General features: G+C 34.1%; 1 protein-coding gene across 5 annotated transcripts; it reads left to right on the top strand.

The window, feature by feature from the left end:
* The first annotated feature begins 3,912 nt into the window (after positions 1 to 3,912).
* LOC111050462 lies at positions 3,913 to 18,732 on the top strand. Of its 5 annotated transcripts, none has more exons than XM_022336792.2 (5): positions 3,988 to 4,313; positions 12,067 to 12,260; positions 14,423 to 14,655; positions 16,721 to 16,864; positions 18,219 to 18,732. In XM_022336792.2, the coding sequence occupies exons 2-5, from the start codon at positions 12,101 to 12,103 to the stop codon at positions 18,303 to 18,305; spliced, it is 624 nt and encodes a 207-aa protein (XP_022192484.2). In that variant the 5' UTR covers positions 3,988 to 4,313; positions 12,067 to 12,100; the 3' UTR covers positions 18,306 to 18,732. The 5 variants fall into 5 exon arrangements, with proteins under 5 accessions (XP_022192486.2, XP_022192484.2, XP_022192485.2 ...); XM_039433967.1 differs by lacking the exon at positions 3,988 to 4,313 and adding an exon at positions 10,034 to 10,607; XM_022336794.2 differs by lacking the exon at positions 12,067 to 12,260 and having other exon boundaries at positions 3,913 to 4,313.
* The last annotated feature ends 409 nt before the right edge of the window (positions 18,733 to 19,141 follow it).

The raw sequence follows: 19,141 nt of genomic DNA, 5'->3' as shown, positions 1-19,141 counted from the left end.
TCTTTCTGGTACCTATTAACTTATTGCTTCATAGAAATAGCCGATAAGGTTCATTAAGTTACGAAACGTAATATTTACTAGTTATATTACTGTATTTTGAATATATATATATATATATCAATGACCTCTTCCAATCAGAGACTGAAACTGAATAAGGAACAGCTACAGTACGTCTGCTATCGAATTATTCAGGAATTAAAAAAAGAGAATTTACAAAAAGCATTGATCTTTCATTTTTTTGGAAAAAGTAATCAGGGACTCGCGAATTAATACTAGAGGAACATTATACAATAGACTGACTCAGATATTAGCGTATGCAGATGATGTGGACATCGCATGCCTACGTGTAGATCGCCAGCAGCTATGAAGGACGCCTACACGCGGTTGGAGGAAGCTGCAAAAAGAATCGGTCTGGTAGTAAATCCAAAGTTATGGTGGCCTCCAACTCTGGAGAAGGGCGAGAGCATGGCCAAAGCATAGAGATCCAGGGGAAAAACGTCGAAATCGTAGAAGAGTTTGTATACCTGGGATCTTCTATAAACTCCAGAAACGATTCAAGTAAAGAAGTAAGGCGAAGGGTTATGCTAGCCAATAGATGGTATTACGCGCTATCAACTCTGATGAAAAAACGTACACTCAGTAGAAAGACCAAGCTGCTGCTATACAGAACAATCATCATGCCTGTCATACTGTATGGTAGTGAAACATGGGCAACTACGGTGGCGGATGAAAGAATGCTGGGCGTCTTTGAAAGAAATATCCTGAGAAGAGTGTTTGGAGGCATACAGGAAGCAGGAGTCTGGCGTAGGAGGCATAATGACGAACTTTATAGGCTGTACCAGTATGCAGATATAGCCACTGTGATGCGAGTTCGCAGGCTGAGGTGGGCAGGACACCTGGTACGAGCTGACGATGCCTACCCCCCAAAGATGGCAATGGAAGGGAAAATATATGGCCGGCGAAGGAAAGGGCGACCCAGAACAAGATGGATAGACGTAGTGGATAAGGATGCAGCAGTAATTGGGGTGCGAAGATGGAGAAGTGCAGCGGTGGACAGAGATGCTTGGAGGCGGAAATTGAGGGAGGCTGTGACCCGCGCTGAGTTGTAATGCCAAATAAGAAGAAGAAGAAGAAGAAGAAGATTGATCTTTCATAATTTATCTTTTTTTTTACTTCAGGATTTCTTAATATGATTCATTGGAAAGTTGTACGAGTAAGAATGGAAATGTTCTATAATTATGGGCCTATTCGATTCTTAGGATCTTAATCAGTTGATAACAAATAAATTTATCTAGCAACCAATAAAAGCAATCAGTATTGCTCTAGTACTAGGTTGCTAAGCAGCCAAGTCGTTCTTAGTCCAGCCTGATGGTTAGATCTGAAAAGATCGGTCTTATGTGGTCCTATATAACTGGGTAATTCAAATACGAGGGTATTCATGGCATCGATAGGCTTACGATTCCATCTCATTTATTTGAAGCTTTCAAAATACATCTCACGTAAAAACCCAACATTATGTAATTTCCTAGAAGAGATATGTGGTATGATAATACTTGAAGCAGTAGCCACATAAACCTTGAGAGAATTCGATTTGTGAGATGCGAATTCAGTGAAATATTTTCCGCTAGGATGGTGCGTCATTGACAGTAACTAACAAAATTAACATTTCAAAAGATAAAGCAGAAGTCAAACTGTTACAACGTAGTCTATTATTCAAGAATGATTGTTCTCTTTTCTTGTTCGTGTGTTATGTGCACTTGTTGAACTGAGAGCGATTCAGTTGAAAGCAGACGGAGAAAAACTGAGAGGTTACAAATGAGAGGAAAAGGTGTGGAAATGAATCCTAAAGCAGTAGCTGCTGATAAGTTATTATTTGATGTAATTGGATCTAATACTAGAAACATTTGTAACTGAACATATTCCTATTGCAGAATCCGATTTAATTCTCAATTTGAATCTTGAAGTTTGACACTCCACTGTGAGTACAGTAACTCTTTATAGAGTACCCTACTGTAACTGAGAGAAACCGCATAGAATGTTTTGATGGATTCTTGTGATATTTTGGAGAAGAGGAAGGCTTTCAGCCAGTTCAAAATCAATGAATATCAATTCAATAGTATCCTGTAGTTAGACAAGTACTATACCAGTAGTAGTAGGTTCGAAAATGAATTGAATATAATCGGTTCAGAGTTCTAGCTACACTTCAAACTAAATAATTTAACGCCTTCTAACCATCATTGGACCTTGATGAGGTTCAATGAATAATATAGATTGATGTATTGGTATAATATATAAATTCAAAAACCGCTGGTCTCTTATTTGAGAAAAAATTGACAAGAGTAATCCTCTTTTATCTTTGAATAAAGTTCTTTTCATCTTCGTTGATAAAATCTCTAATAAATTGGTAACAAATTTAACACAACACCTTATCGTAGAAGTAGATTCTTTTCTCAAGTGACATAATATCCATCAATCAGTGATTTTGCAATAATTATCAATTAGATCTATTCAATAACAAAAGCTGATTATATTTTGAAATTTTATGTGAAAAATCTGGTGTGGCGCACTCACACAACTTTCCTTGCCGTTACGAAAATTGATTACCTGACGGTAGTGATCCCGCGCATCTGAAGTCTACTAATTCAAAGATCTGAGCCAGCTGGTGTCAGGACAATAACGCTGTAGACACACGAGGTCTGCTATCTCTTCATAGTGAATGATTTAATAGAATCAATAGTTGCCAACAGTTTGCAATAAATTGTAATAATTACATTTTCTCAAATTTCGAGCTTATTTTAAACTTTAGGTGAAAATGTTACTGAACATTAATTGTAGAGATTTTCATGCTCAATCTTTTCCATTTGGAATTTCCCGTTTAAATTGTATCTGAAGCCTGATAATTGGGAATCTAAAATAAAACTTTACCTAGATGGGGCGGAGCTCCTGAAATTTTTACAGATATGGGACTTGTGGCAGTTGATAGAGCTTAACAATGACTATTTTTGGTATGAATTTGATCAAAATCGATCGAGCCATTTTTGAGAAAATCGCGAAAAACCCTGTTTTTGCCATTTTAGCCGCCATCTTGAATTGCATTTGATCGAAATAATTGTTCGTGTCGGATCCTTATAGGGGAAGGACCTTAAGTTCCAAATTTCAAGTCATTCCGTTGATTGGGAGATGGAATATCGTGTACACAGACGCACATATACACACACACACACACACACACACACACACACACACACACACACACACACACACACACACACACACACACACACACACACACACACACACGCACACGCACACGCACACGCACACACACACACACACACACACACACACACACACACACACATAAAGACCAATACCAAAAAAAACACTTTTTTGGACCCTGGGGACCTCGAAACGTATAGAAATTTACAAATTGGGGTACCTTAATTTTTTTCGGAAAGCAATACTTTCCTTACCTATGATAATAGGGCAAGGAAAGTAAAAACATACAAATCTTGGAAACTGAAATCAATAGTAAGCCTACTTGTTTGCTGAGCAATTTTTTGTCATAAATCTGACTAAACCCATCTTTACTGTACTGTAGTAAAGAGGAAAAAATAATACAGTATAGGAAAGAGGGAATTTATTTGGAATATATAGTTGGTTCAGTTGACGTAGGTGAGAATGAGAAACAGTACATTTTACTCATCATAGTTTTCTCTCTATTATTCTCATTCGAATTCATATTATTTTCATTTCAATATGCAAATCATTTCACATCAACTCTCTCACTTTATTCACTGAAATCCTCCCTCATCATCTTCTTCCTCTCCACCTATCACCCAAAACTCCACATTATAATGCTAATTCTCATTCTATCTCACTCATGAACTGTATTTGTTTTTCATTTATTCTCTCAACTAATCTCATAGCTATAACGTCACGTCAAGTGACATTATTCAAACGCTTATTACCTTTTAGTCACCTATTCTCTTCTCTTCATTGAACATTTCTTCTCTTCTTCACTTCTCTCTTTCTCTCTATCTCTCTCTTTTCTCTCGTACGCACGCGCACACACACAAACAAAAAATATCACTCATCTTTGTACTGCACTCGTTACGCCATATAAGTATTCTCCGAAAACTATTTGTCACCGGGCGAGTGTAGAGATAAGAGAGCGGAGCCTCCCTACAGATAAAGGTTATATCTCTAAGTGATTCGGCTGACTGACTGGTAACAACCTCTATTGAATCAAACAGATTCTAGTTCATCCTTGAGATTGATCGCTTCAATTGTGTGAAATTCTAATATGGCTGGTGAGTAGAAATATCTTGAATAATATTATATTATATTGCATCATGGTTCTTCATAGTACCGTGGATACCTTGTTAATTCAAAGGGTTTTGAACATCAAGTGGTAATATAGGCTTATTATTGGAATAGGCCTATAATTCATGAAGCCTATATACTTCATGTATGTAGTACATCTTGCATAGCAATATCCGAAGAAAAAATGTAGGCACCGGTATGACTGTACTATTGTTGCTGGGCTCTATAATATTTATTTGTGCGAGCTGCTGTTTTTAAACTGGATATTATGCATGATTTGTGAGTTTGGTATCTGGTCAGAAACTCTGGAAGTGAGATATAGCTTCAATAATTTGCATTGTTTAAAATTGTACAGCATTAACATTATAATTTGTAATCATTATTATTATTATTATAATTTTTACAAAGAAGCACTGACCGGGAGAGAAAAACTAAGGATACTTCTTGTACTATTTCTCTCCCAAATTTAGATAACACTTTAAAATTCCGAAATAGGGTTATGATTTCACTTTTCTAAAATTTAGTCCAGTTTCACTCAAAAACAATAAAAACTAAGAATTTAATATTTTGACGGTTGAAAAACAAAATAAAAAAGAAAGATATTGAACGCGAATTACCATTAATTGAAAAATTTCTGCATAATCTCCAAAATTTAGAGCAACATGAATCAACTTGCCATTTGAATGTTACTAAGCTTCTTCATTTGAAACATGCAAATAAGCATTAGTACACGGAATTCTGAATGTTGGAAATGAGTACAATAAGTTTCATACTTTTGAAATCACGTTGATAAGTAGGAATCAGCGAATCTAGGTTTTTGATAAAGTCGGACAGAACCTCTCGATTAGGCCGAGAACTAATACACGAGAATGAATACCGATATTCAGTTTTACGGTAATGATGAGTATCAACTCAAATCCAGCATGCCAGTTGTAATAGATAGCTTATTCAAATGTTGTAATGGAGAGGAAGATATCAATGATGAGAATAAACACTGCAAGTAAAGAGAACTACATATTCAAATAAGATATTGTATTGGGTGAGAACTGAAATTTTACATTTTATTTACCGTAATTCAATATTAATTGGTGATTCTGATTTGATCAAAGATGACAGACAATTGACGAACGATGAGTGATGATGCACCTTGCATGGATATGTTATACTATAGTAGATAGATAGATAGATAGAAAATGCCTTTATTCAATATAAATAAAAATAATAAGACTACAATCATGTTACAAAATAAACAATTGAAAATTATATAATTAAGATAATGATTGTGCTAAATAAAAAACATGAGACAAAAAACTTTACATAACCATAAAGGTTGTCTGCCAGATTTGGTAGGCCTATTCTACAAAAACAAAAGAAATTCGAAATTTTGTGAAAACAATTATCATTGGAAAGCAAACAAAGAAAAAAAATAAATAAAGAACCTGCTACATAAAGAACAAATACATCAATAAAGCTGAACAAAATGAAATAAATACTACTATAATGCCTCAGTAATTTTCCTTTTTATATTTAATAATTAAACTCTCTAATCATTCCATTTCTAATACTAACTGCCCTTTCCACATATCGCGCTAAGAGACTCCACTCTTTTCCACTTCCACTATACTATAGTAGAGCTTCTGAGGGTTCACAGATTTTCGGAGTTTCCATGCTGTTGGTTAGAAACTCCCCATTTAATAACCAGAGAATATTTGAAAGTTTTATTTATATGAAGTTAAATCCTTGTTGAACCCACAAATGGATGAATACGTATTGAGCTGGTCTCATTTGAAATTAATTGAAGTAGGCTAATGCATTTTTGAAGTTTGGGAAATGGAGAATCACTTTACAAGTCATTAGAGAGTTAAGAAAATATTACCAAGATGAGATGTTTTATATTTCTAGAGATATTTTTGAAACTATCATAGCCTATAAGCCTGAGTACTTTGATAATCTCGAAATCGATTGATTATGTGATTTGAAGATGTACTGGGAATCCAGCGTAGCTAGTCCTAAGTCTATTCATTTTATTTGCACTACTTGAGAATGGATATAACAAGTTTATCGATACATTGGCCACTAAATAAATCAACAAATGCACAGATTTTTCTGTTAAATCAGGAAAAAATAGAAATATAATTCTATGAATGGATTGATAGGATTTTACAAAAAGTGATTGGGAAGTATATAGCATAGATTGTAGGTACCGTATATCTTAGTTTATTGTACTCTCTGATAAAGAGGTTACAAGTTGTCATTGACTTTTGATTCGCTCAGTTCAAATAAAACCCAAGGAGCATCCAGTTTTTGGGAACATTTTCATAGTTTCAACTCATTCCGGATTGAAAAATATATATTTCAATCACTAAACTAAACAGTATATCTATTCATTATTATTCGAAAGGATTGAGTACATTGCTTATAAATGAAGCGTTTAGAAATACTGTCACGAATGATATTGAAATAACATAAGTTTTGAATTGTTAGGTGAGTCTCCATCTAATTATCTTACTCAAGAGAACACAAATATACGGTACCGTACAATGTTTACTGAGCTTTTATGTGCGAGAGCTTAAATCAAATAGAATTATTTTTAGTCTGAAACCTTCAAGGTATTTCCAATTAGCAGATTTCAGTTGCCATAGAAGTTGAGCTATTATAGTGGAGCTACTAATAGGAAAGAGACACTTGGAATTGAAATGAATGAGTTATCTTTATGATTATTAGTTACAATAATTATTCATCTCACTTAGTTCATACAAGAATGGAATTGGATTAAGAGTGAAGCCCATAAGTATGTAGTCTATCCATAGAGAATTCTCGTTCAATTGGAATTTTGTTCATGATTGAAGATGAGTTTTATGCTTAAAATGTAATGTAAATGAGAGGAAATTATAAATATATATAATTAGAAAGTATAATTATAATTTTATCTGCTTTTTCTATTTTAATTATTACTGTAACGGGAATTGCGTGTTTCAAATATTTAGGGAGTTGTTTGAAATAGATTATTGAATAGCCTAGTTGAAATATTGTGAAGCTACTATAGCACTGTTGGATAGGCCTTTTTGTAAGCGAGTTCATTACTTACAATCTTGATAGTTCAAAATGACATTCTCATGATGATTTATGAAATGGAATTCCAAATTCGTAATGATTGCAATCTCTGAAATTCATTACGGTACTTCTTGTTTACAGTCTGTGATATATGAATACTATTCAATCAATCAATTGTATAGAAAAAAGAACTGAACTGTAAGAATTCATCAAATCAAACAATCGAAAGAATGAGTTCTATTCAATTGTTAAAAATATTCTTATAACATCAAATTGCAAATGTCATAGTGCTAACCTCTCATATATCACAAATTTCAAAAGATAATTGGCAAATACGCTTATTGTTTGAACGCTTATTATCTCCTCTGGGAAAATAGTTGTTTTTAGTTATAAAAAATTTGAGTTATGTGGATGAGCAATAATTCGCTCCCACTGATTAAATAAGACCTAAATGTGAGCAAAAGTACCTAAACATGAAATATTTAGTTCAGTTCCTGACAACTCAACATTGGGGAAACCAACATACAAATATTTTTTCATAGAAAAAAATAGTATAAATTTACTCGCTCATTGAATAGAGTGACAGATGGATCAGTCTATTATTGCAGTGTACTGTAGTGGTTTTCTCGTGCAACAAAGATAAGTTTGAGCGGCTGGAATAATGCCTGGTTTGCGTAAAGGTATGGTATATACATTCAATATTGTTATTATTCTCACACAAAAGTTTAAGGTAGAATACTTCTAAGTGAAAATTGATACTAACTTTTTCAATGTGATCACAACATAATGTTTCGGGCTGATTTGAAGTGAATGATCGTGCACATTTCCAAATCCTTATATTTTTCAAGTCAAATTTCCAAGTGATTTTCTTCCTTTAAATTAAAGAGATCAACAAAAATTCTATAAAATGCATGGTTGAGCAATTAAAATACCTACAGGCATAGCTGTGCATGGTTGGATGAAATGTATTGAATGTTATAGGAACAAGTCATGATATTTTTCAAGCCAAGGCAAATTATTATCTATTATCGTAGCTCTTATTGTAACATGGTCTGGGTAATGGAAAAATGGTCGAATTGCTCAGATACAAATAGCACAGTGCTGTCATTGCATTAGCTGATCCAATTGAATTTTCGAACAATATCAAATTAATTTTAATATTAACTTATAATTAACATTGTGTTTATGAGACTTTTATATACTATTCATATATGGTCTTCATATACACACTAAGGCGCAACATTGCGAAATAGCTTTGAATTATTGAACTCATAGCATTAACTCACACTGAATAGAATTTGCTCTCAATTGAAATTATCAAGAAGAACCGGTATTGATACAATAATTTATTGATGAAAAACGGTGAAGGAAATAGAGACAAAAACGTGTCACCCGTATATTGGATGGATCACTTGAAGTGATGAATGGGATTAAATACATTTCATTAATCAATACATGATTATTCCAAGTTCTTTTGTTGATAAATAGTTGCAGCCATGAAACCTTTGTGACAATAAATAATGAATTTATTCATAAAAAAATAACCATTCATGGGGCAATGGAAACTACTTGTAGTATTTCAATAATTTTTGGAATGGTTCCAAAACAGTAATTAACTATCAGCAACTCATTGATTCAATGACAGAGACAGACGTAGACGATGCATGTCAATTTATTTCTATTATGGTATTCTAGTTAAAATAAAATCGCTTCAAAGCAACTATTCAATTGGAATCAACATTTATATCGATTTGAATGAATGTATTCAATTCTATATTAGGAGAGTTGATGGACTTAATGAGGAGTTTTGAGGAGAGAATAATGATGAACTTACTTGACTACGTACGACTCAATACCATTAAAGAATCAACTAAGTACGGTACCAGCATTGGCCTACTACTGATTAATAGGGTCATTATTTCATAAAAAAACTCATCCACCCACTTGAAATGGTTATCAAATCATGTTTCTAATGATAATGTGCAGAAAATATTTTATTTCATTACACTATGTGTTAGTTGATGGTTTAAATGAAGTTTTTAAACCATTATAGCCTTATATATTTTGGATCTTCAGATAATCAAATTCAAATTTATTAAAAACAGATATGAATATTGAAAAGATTATGAAACACACACAATACCACAAATTTGGAGTCCCCCTACACGATTATCCATTATAGCATGTAGGATAGAAAGGGACAATCATCAATCAAACAGCAATTAATTAAAGAAATTACAATTCATATTATACAGCATTTTTTATTCAAATTAGCAAACTGATTACTGTAGGCTATACTAGGAACAATCCCGTATTTCCACAAATTTGATATCAATACAGACACGATAATTAGTATGAGTACAAGATTAGTATGAGTAATAATATTCTGTACTTCAGACTTTCTTATCAGTGAATTTATCATTGTCTCTAGAGTCGATACGTGAATAAAATAACTGAAATGAGTTTATGATATCTTGAAAGAGGAGTCAAGTATTTCTGTTGAAACAGCGGGCTGAACTAGTCACTAAGCCTCAGCCTTCAATAAAGTGGAAGATAAGATAATTTCAAGTGCTGATAAATGCTACAAAATTTGAAAATGATAGGTGTGAAGAGTTTCAATGTTCAAAAGTGTCTAAAGTTCAGTAGTAGTGTTGAAGTGAGTCTTTGTTTTCAACAATAAATCCGAGTGTTGTGGAAAAATACTGTTTTGTGATAGGGAAAAGTGAGTCGAATTTGTATTTGTGTGGAAAAATTAGGGATGGATCGAGACATGCAAGACTCTAAGGACTTTCTGGGACGTATACAGGTGAATAGTTCTCTCCAAGGTCAAGCAAATGGCGTAGAAACGGCTAGAGGAGCCAGTTTGAGGCCAGGACCTGACGGTTGGATTCGACCCCCCAAGTTACCCCCAAGACCGGAAGGGTTTGTTCCTCCAGCCCCTTATCAACAGTTCCATGGTCATGTGAACAAACCGTGGGAATTCGCACCACCTCATGGTAACGGTCCTCATCATCCCCATGGTATGAACCATGTTTTCGGGCCAAATTTTGCGCACAGACCTGGATACGATGGTACACATCCGCATCTTCATAGTCATCATAATCATGTACCGGTACAAAATCATCTATATCCTCAAGTGACTCACTATGAGGGTCCAGGTGTTTATGAGTCTTATGAGTCATCACCCTCTCCGCCTCCAAGATACCAATCTCTACAGAGCTCATCTGGTTAGTACAGACTTACAATAGCCTACATTTAGGATAAACCGGAAGATATCAATAAACAGGCTAACAACCGAGTAATTCTATTAAATCTTCATCTGTCTGGGGGGGGGGGGAATTGACCTCGTTCTGAGGAGTTCAAGAATCATCTTACAAGATGTCAAATTATCGACAGATGAACTGAGAAAACTTGACAAATAGCGAAAAATTTATGGAGATAGATGTTGTAGAGGCATAAGAACTCTAATTTTGTCATTTGTTTCATTCCACAGTATTTGTAATCGTTTTTACTCCGTTTTGCTTTGAGAAACAATTGTGCTATTGAAGGGTCATGAAAACGTTTGGGACAATCCCCTACAACCTAAAACTCTATAAAGACAAGAGATGAATGACATTTTCTCTACTAATATCCAGCACCAAATTATAACTCGAGTTCATCATTGAAAACAATAAATGAACAGAATCGAATCTGTTTTGAATGAATATCAAGTTTTAAATAGCATGTAATATATTCAAGATATACAGGGAAAACTGTAATTGAAGTTCCATGGAAAGTAATCACGGGGAAGCTTTCAAAATTGATCTCATATGAAAGTTGGCAAAAGTTTCCCCAGTCGTGAAATGCGTCATAGAAAAGATATGATAAAAGCCTCCAGTGCCCCAATATAAATAAAAATAAATTCTATTAGTAATCTTTAATTGACTAGAGATAAAAAATGAGTTTTTTCAATTGGGTATAGGGCCTATAGTGGTATCGTGGTGTAATGATTACCAAGTATGGCGTAATAATCGACATTATCTTTGACGAGTAGCTTGATATGGAAGTTATGTAAAATGTCAAACGAAGTATTGGGCTAAACGACAGCTATCGTTGGACTAACACATGTGTCATCTCATTCTAAATATTTGCTTAGGATCTATTCAAACTTGTGAATAATCTTCTTTACAAAATTTATATTTATGTTATGTCTATAATATTATGTCTATAATTATATCTCCCTATATAAAATATGAGGCTCATGTCTATATAATTTATAGCCTCCATGTCAATAATTCACTTCTCATATAGACTATTCTTGTCTGAATGGTTTAGCTAATTGTCTTTGGAAAATTATTGAATCTTCCAAGATTTCTTTGTTTTGCCACGATAATAGTTCTTCGATAGAACCAATAAAGATTTGGTAGAGCTCTTGGAAGAGCCCAAGATACAAATCCACCCTTGATAGGATTTCTTAAACAACTGTCCAAGATTTCCTTGTGTTGCTACAATAATAGTTCTTAGATAGAACCAATAAAGATTATTTTGATAGAACTCTTGGAAGTGCCCAAGATACAAATCTACCCTAGATAGGATTTTTTAAACAACTGTACCTTTAGTCAGACAGTCACGCCTGAAAGAATGACACATTTTAAAATTTGATAAAATTTCATCTTATCGCCGAACTAAAGTAGTTCTCTCTTTTAGGTTGTGACGTATGACTTGAGTTGAGTGATTTAGAATGGGTTGCTGTGAGTCATCAGAGGCCCATGACTATCCTGTCACAGTAGTTCCGGGTCCAGGTTACCAGCAGCAAGTGCCAGCTGTTCCTAGTCGTGAATTATATCCACCGATTTGGGCACCCTCCTATCAGAACCCCACTGCACCTCAATTCTCTGAATGTACGTTGCCTGCATCTTGTAGATTATTCATTCCATTCAATAAAGATCAGTTGAAAGATTGGGCATTTTAGGAATCAAAAGCAGTTGAATGTTGGATGATGGAGCAGTCTCTGTTCTCTAAATAAGTGGTTACAACTTCAATTCCCAAAATACAAAACTGATGTTCCTTATCAATGAAACCCATGAAAATGTTACTCCTTACTCAGATTATGAAAAAATAATATTCGCTACACTAGATAGTTGTGAGGTTTAGAAAAATATTGGATATAATATGAAGTGGGAAAAGTTTTTTTTTCACATTTCCAGACACATGACGTTATTATGAAAAAAAAACTAGTTGAAATAGTCCTTAGGTACAAGCTAAAGTACAAACTAACCGCAGTTGAATGATTGAAAGTAATCTTTTGAAGGTTTCAAGTGGGCTATCCCATAAACAAAAATTGAAGAAAAATGAAGAATCAATGAAATACCGATACCCTAGTGAGCAGTTATATAATTTTGTTGCTTTCAACTATTGCTGCAACGGAAGCAGTTATATAATTTTGTTGCTTTCAACTATTGCTGCAACGGTAGCGGGTAACTATAGGCTATACTCCGTGCAAATCTTCTTCAGACTTGGAGGAATATGCGGCGCAGAGAAATGGAGGGAGATCAGCCAATTGCAGTGATGGAGTGAGTCATAGGTGGAAGCGTATTTGTCAATTTGTCAAATAGAGTCAGTAGAGTCTGTGATTGCAGAGAGGAAACTTCCTAAGTTTAACATGAGCGCTTGAATACTCACTGGAAATTAGAGAACGCTAGCACAAAAATTTTTCTAATAAAAATTATGGATTTTTCATTTTGGGGGTCGATGATGCCCCCCTCAATTCTTAGAAAATTAAGGGGGGGATTGCTACAGTCGCGAATCCTAGCCTAATCGACTCGGGTGGATCTTTTACATCGCCTCGCTAGCACCAAAATGGGTCTCTAGGAGTGCTAGCAAGCACCATTGTTTCCGCTGTTGTATCCCATGCCTTCTCTGCTGCGCATGTCCATCCCAAATCGGAAGTTAATTTGAACAAAGTATAGAACATCACTATGTACTGGAATCGTAAAAACCTGTTGATTAACTACTGCTAGCTTGAATAATATATCAGTAGGTTAGTTGCTTCGTATGCCGGGAAATTTCAGGCAGTATTTTTCACTACCATGAATATTGTTTATCTTCCATTTAACGTACCATCTAGAGTCGCATTATTCTACTGCCTGTAACTAAATATCCACCTAAGTAGGGCCCCAATTGAATAGCATGGGTGGTATCGCTACAAAATAATTTAAACGTCTAAGCATATGCCATTCGCGATTGATATTATGATAGCAAGCCTTTTGGTTATGTTGGAATGAGCTTTTTGGAGCAAGTTATTGAACTGATATTAGTTTTTATTCTAATAATAATTTTGTAGGTGGAGTAATAAGTTTTGTACGCATCATGAGACTGAAGAACTTTTTGTCACACACGGAAATTGGAAGTTCTCGACCTTTTGTTACGTCATCGAGTGACAGAAATTTCCCTCAGGTAGAAAAAGTTTGGTCCATGTAAGCACGAAACTATACTCGGGTCTTGAAAATGAAAGGAAATAGGGTACTAAGGCCTGGTTGCACAAAAGCCTCCTAAATTTCAATCTTGATTAATTTCACGAGAACCAATCAAAAAAGGCTTTTCCGGAAAGAAAGGTTCTCTGATTGGTTCTTGTGAAATAATTTCTAGAGCTTAATAATTAAGCATCCTTATTTATTATTATTAGGCATCCTCAACACAATTTGAATCCGTTTCATGATTCTTATGCTTGGCACGATTCTTATCCTTATTACGATTCTTATACTTATCACGATTATTATCCTTATCACGATTATTTTCCTTATCATGATCCTTATCCCTATCACGTTTCTTATCCTTATCAAGATTCTTATCCTTATCATGATCCTTATCCTTATCACGATTCGAATCCTTATCACGATTAGAATCCTCTTCACGATTCGAATCATTATCACTAGAGTATATTGGGAATCCTTATCACGATTGAAATTTAATCGGATTTGTGCAACTGGCGCTAACTATATTAAACTGGAAAGATACAGAAACTGCTATTCCCGATGTGTTACTCATGATATTGTTGTTGCAGGTTACGGTTGGCGTCCACCCGCACACTGCACAGGCACATTCATGTGGGTGCAGGGCATGCAGGGGTCGGTGCCCCCCAATGCAGTCAAGGTGGGGCAAGACAAGGACGGGGCCCCCATCTTTGCGGGGCGCGCCTTCCACGAGGGTGACCTCATCCCGGCCAAGATCAACCCCACGCACAACGCTGCCTATGTCGCCTATGGAGGCCAGGAGGTTGCCAAGTACGAATATGAGGTCAGTCAACACTTATCCTTATAACTATTATTGTCTTTTTGATTGAGGATTTAATGTATTTCTATTAATTTGTGATCTAATGCAACTTTTTTGTAAAGAATTTTTTCTTTTTTGGTAGAGAGGTCTGGAGTCCTAACTCCGCCACAATCAAGACATATAGGTGTTTCACATAGAGCTATACTCTAACAAGATGCCATACGGTACGTTAAATGAATAAATAAGGCATAATAATCAATCAATTCTCATTCTTTTTCTTGAACTACTACTTCTTTTTTTCTGAGGATTATGCTCACATGACATCTAGACTTGTGCGTGCTCGGTAATGAGTTAAATTTTATGATGAGAGATGAGTGGACATACAGATTCAAGTGGGTTCCGAAGAACCATCGGGAAGCGATTTTTGAACTGATAAATTAATAAATTATTGTAATCAGGTAAATAATAAATGGTATTCAGAGGAGTACGGCTCCTCTTCTTCTTCTTCTTCTATTTATTTCTTATCTCTCCCTTCTTCTATTTCTTCTTTTTTATGCTTTTCCCATTTTTTTCTTTTTTCTTCTTCTTCATCTTACTCGTCTTTTTTATCTCCTTTCTTCCCATTACTCTTTCTATTCCCCTTAGATCCTTCTCATTTCTATCCTGTTTATCCTCCTTCCTATTTTTTATTTCCTTCTTATTCCTCTTTTTTTTAATTTCTGTTTCTCTCATTTCTTTTTCCTCTTCAATACTTTCCATTTTCATTCTGCTTCTTCGTTTTCTTCAATCAAAGTTTTCTCTTCTCTGCTTTTTCTTCTTTGCAGTCCTATTCTACGAATAATACTCTTCAAAATCTTTTTCTTTCAAATTCTTCTCAAGTTTTCTCATCCGTTTTCTTCTCTTATTTCCTTACTTTTTATCTTCTTCAACTATTCCTACTCCCACTACTGCTCCTTCTTCTCTCTTCTTTCTCCTATTTTCTTCTTCTTTTCCACCTTTTCATCTCGCTTTCCATGATTTCTACATAATTATATTTTCTCGCTTCTTATATTTTCTACATTATTTCTTCGTCAGTCTTGTTTATTTTCAATATCATATCTTCCAATCTCTCAAGCTACTTTTCTATAATAAACTCATCGGTACCGTATCTGTCTTCAAATTTTGTTATAGCTTCTTATTCAATCTCTCAATAATATTATTATTTGTTGTCTTTCTCTATTCTGTACATTTCCAAGCATTTCTACATCCCGAAATTTAAGTGTTCTATTGTCCACTTTGTTCTATTGCACTCTCCCTTGCATAGGAAGGCTACGCCTAATACGGTACACATGTTACTAACCGAGATAACTATTAGGGCCAACCCACACGAGGCGTTTTTTTTCAGTCGGTACGACTGGACAGGAAGATTTCCGATTGGCTGATTGGTTTGGCGTATTGAGTGAGTTCTCTGTCCAGTCAATCCAAGAGCTTCCTGTTGTGTCGTTCCGAAACGCTTCGTGTGGCTTGACCCTTATACCCCATCGAAAAAATGGGGTCTCTCTCTTAACTTTATTCTTATCATTGATTAAGTCAATGAAATGTTTTCAATATTATTATTAGAAAATCAGAGAAATCTCTTTCTTGCAATAAAAACAAGAGTTTGAAGGGAACATGGAAACTAAACCAGTGGCGACCTATGAAGTCTCTCACAATCAAAATAGAATCTGAATATCGAATGAGAGTGAGAATAATGGAGTGAATAGCTCTAACTATAATTAGTTAATAGCCCAGGGGCTATTAAGATATATTTCAAATACAGAGGGGTGGCAAAGACTCGGACTGCGTCATTGAAATTCTTGCCGTGGGGGGGGGGGAGGAGGTGTTGTTTCCCTAGATCATAAAAAAACAATTATGTGGGGGAAGCTCTCTGATTCCCGAAAAAAATATCAGTAGTGTTTTAGAATAGCGACCCTTGTTAGGGATTGAGCCTTTTTTTTAAATCCATTGTTGTGATGTTTGATCAAGCTTTGACTTAATTCGATTTTTGATGAAAGAACACTACTTAGGCGATGTCTTAATGAGCTTAAACTAACATGGTGTACTTTGACAGATTCTGTGCAGTGCCCACATCGGCTGGCAGACGGCAGGAGATGGCAATGTGCCACCAGAGGCGATCTGTGTCGGCCAGACTCAGTGTGGCGAGAAGCTGTACCTGGGCAGGACCATGCATGATGGCACACTCACTCCTGGAAAGGTGCGTAGTAGATGAAAATTACTAAATTACAAGAAAACATTTTCTCTCCAGATCATTCACACCTTTATTCCCTCATCATCACCTGGTCTTGAAATACTTGTGGAAAGTCGCGTTTATATTATACTGTAAATGAATAAATATAATGAGAAATGAGAATGAAGAATAGTATAGGCCCATGTAAAAAATTAGCATCTTCCATCTTAGATCTAAAAGATAAAATCCAGTTCAAAGTTTTGAATTATATATTTATATATCATCTGATGTATGATGTATAGTTTATTCAATAATTATTCAGGAATCAGTCAGTAAACTTACTGTTCAAGAGAGTAACTATATTTTATAAAATATAAAAAATATAAATAATAATTATTGTATAAAAATTTATTTTAAATCTAATTAGGGTCAAAAAGGTTCTAATCAAGGGAATAAATGAACCTATAGAGGAAAAAAGGTTTCATAAGCAATATACAATGAGACTTGAATTATTTTTGGGCATACAAGGAAAATCCACCAAGTCCATAAAAGTAAATCTTTCAGGAAATCAATTTCTAATTTCTAACATGAATCATAATTTCCTGCTAGTGATTTTTCAAAAATAATTCCACACTGCAGAAATTAAATATTCTTCATTTGTTTGATAATTGATTATTTAACATTCATAGTTTTATAGAATAAATTAGAAACTAAATAAAAGAATTAATAAAAAATCAAAGTTTGGAAAAATTGGAGTTAGTGTATTTCTCTTGTATTTTGAACAATAATTGATAACGATGACACTACAAGTACCAGTATCGATAAAGTAGAATATGGATTAAGATAGTTTATAAAATAACATCATAGTATCTACAATTTCTTTGAAAAGTTTTCTATATAAAATAACATATATAAAACACATATGAATGCTATTTTATAAATAAAAAATGAGTAGCCCTGAATACATACATTTAAGGATATGTGGAGTAAGATAAAATAAAGTATTGTTATTGAGGTGAATAAATTGATAAAATATTGTCTATTCCACATGAGTACTATTCATATTCTTCACAGTCATAGATTGAAGACAATATTCGTTCGTTTAATTCATTCTCTCTAAGATAGATATACAGAAGGAGCTCCACAAAATTTCAGAAACAATTGTAAATTTCAAACTAATGAGGGTAATATTACAATCCAGTAATCTATTATTAATATGATATACTGTATCAAAACTTCATTTTTGAACAGATTTTTAGTTTCAATCTCTTCTTGATTGAGTTTTACAATAATTTTTGATTGACTCAACAGTCAAGACTATTGTAAGTTACGGTACCTACATCATGATTTATTAAATAAATGTGTAAATTTGTGTTTGCAGATTCAACCCAGCCACAATTGCCTGTACATTTCCTACGGCGGAGAAGAACTTAGATTCACCGAATATGAAGTGGCCGTCCTGCTCTAGACTGAAATTATCATGAAAATATCATTATTATTATAATCTAAAATTTGAATACAAATTATTACTCTCATTTTGAAATGTTTGAAATTACATGAAATACGGAAAATGCACTCTAGCTCTTGAGGCTTTTATTAACTTATATAGTACAATTATTAGAAATCTACGTACAATAATATACGGTATTATTTTATCATATATAATCAGTTTTGTACCTATCTTGATTAGGTAATTTTAGAGAAAAGTGATGCTCAAGCATATTATTCTATCAGATTTTTTATCGCAACAATATTACTTTGATTTTAAGAAATCGTCACATGTATAAATTATTTGATCTGGTAATTTTTGTCCTATATACATTTAATCTTGAATAGAAATTTCACTTCTCGTTCACCTGAGATGAACTATGAAATAAATCATATTTACTACAAAACAACAGTTGTTATTCATTGTTGTGTTTTCCTTCCAAGTCATATTAATGCATTGGCCTTATGCATAATATTAGGGCCTAAGATTAGGTATATTAAAATTCATAATATACGACGAGTACAAGGCAATTGGGCCTAATGTTAGTAAAGCTGGGCTTACACCAAAGTTATTAACAAAATGTTAATAGCTTTATCCTTATAGATTCTTTTAGATTGAACGGAAATTGACAAACACATTTATGTTCATCATGTGTATGATAGTATGTTATACATTTTGTTAATAACTTTGGTGTAAACGCAGCTTAAGAATTACCTAGCTAATTTATTAGGAGGAACTGTATAATTGAACTTGCACAATTTTGGATCTCCAAGACATCCAGATTGTGATTTGTCAGATTACCACTATATTCATGA

This window comes from Nilaparvata lugens, chromosome 8, assembly GCF_014356525.2.
Source record: "Nilaparvata lugens isolate BPH chromosome 8, ASM1435652v1, whole genome shotgun sequence".
NCBI lineage: Eukaryota > Metazoa > Arthropoda > Insecta > Hemiptera > Delphacidae > Nilaparvata > Nilaparvata lugens.
Note: the sequence above shows the minus strand (reverse complement) of the source record. Positions and strands in the feature narration are given on the sequence as shown.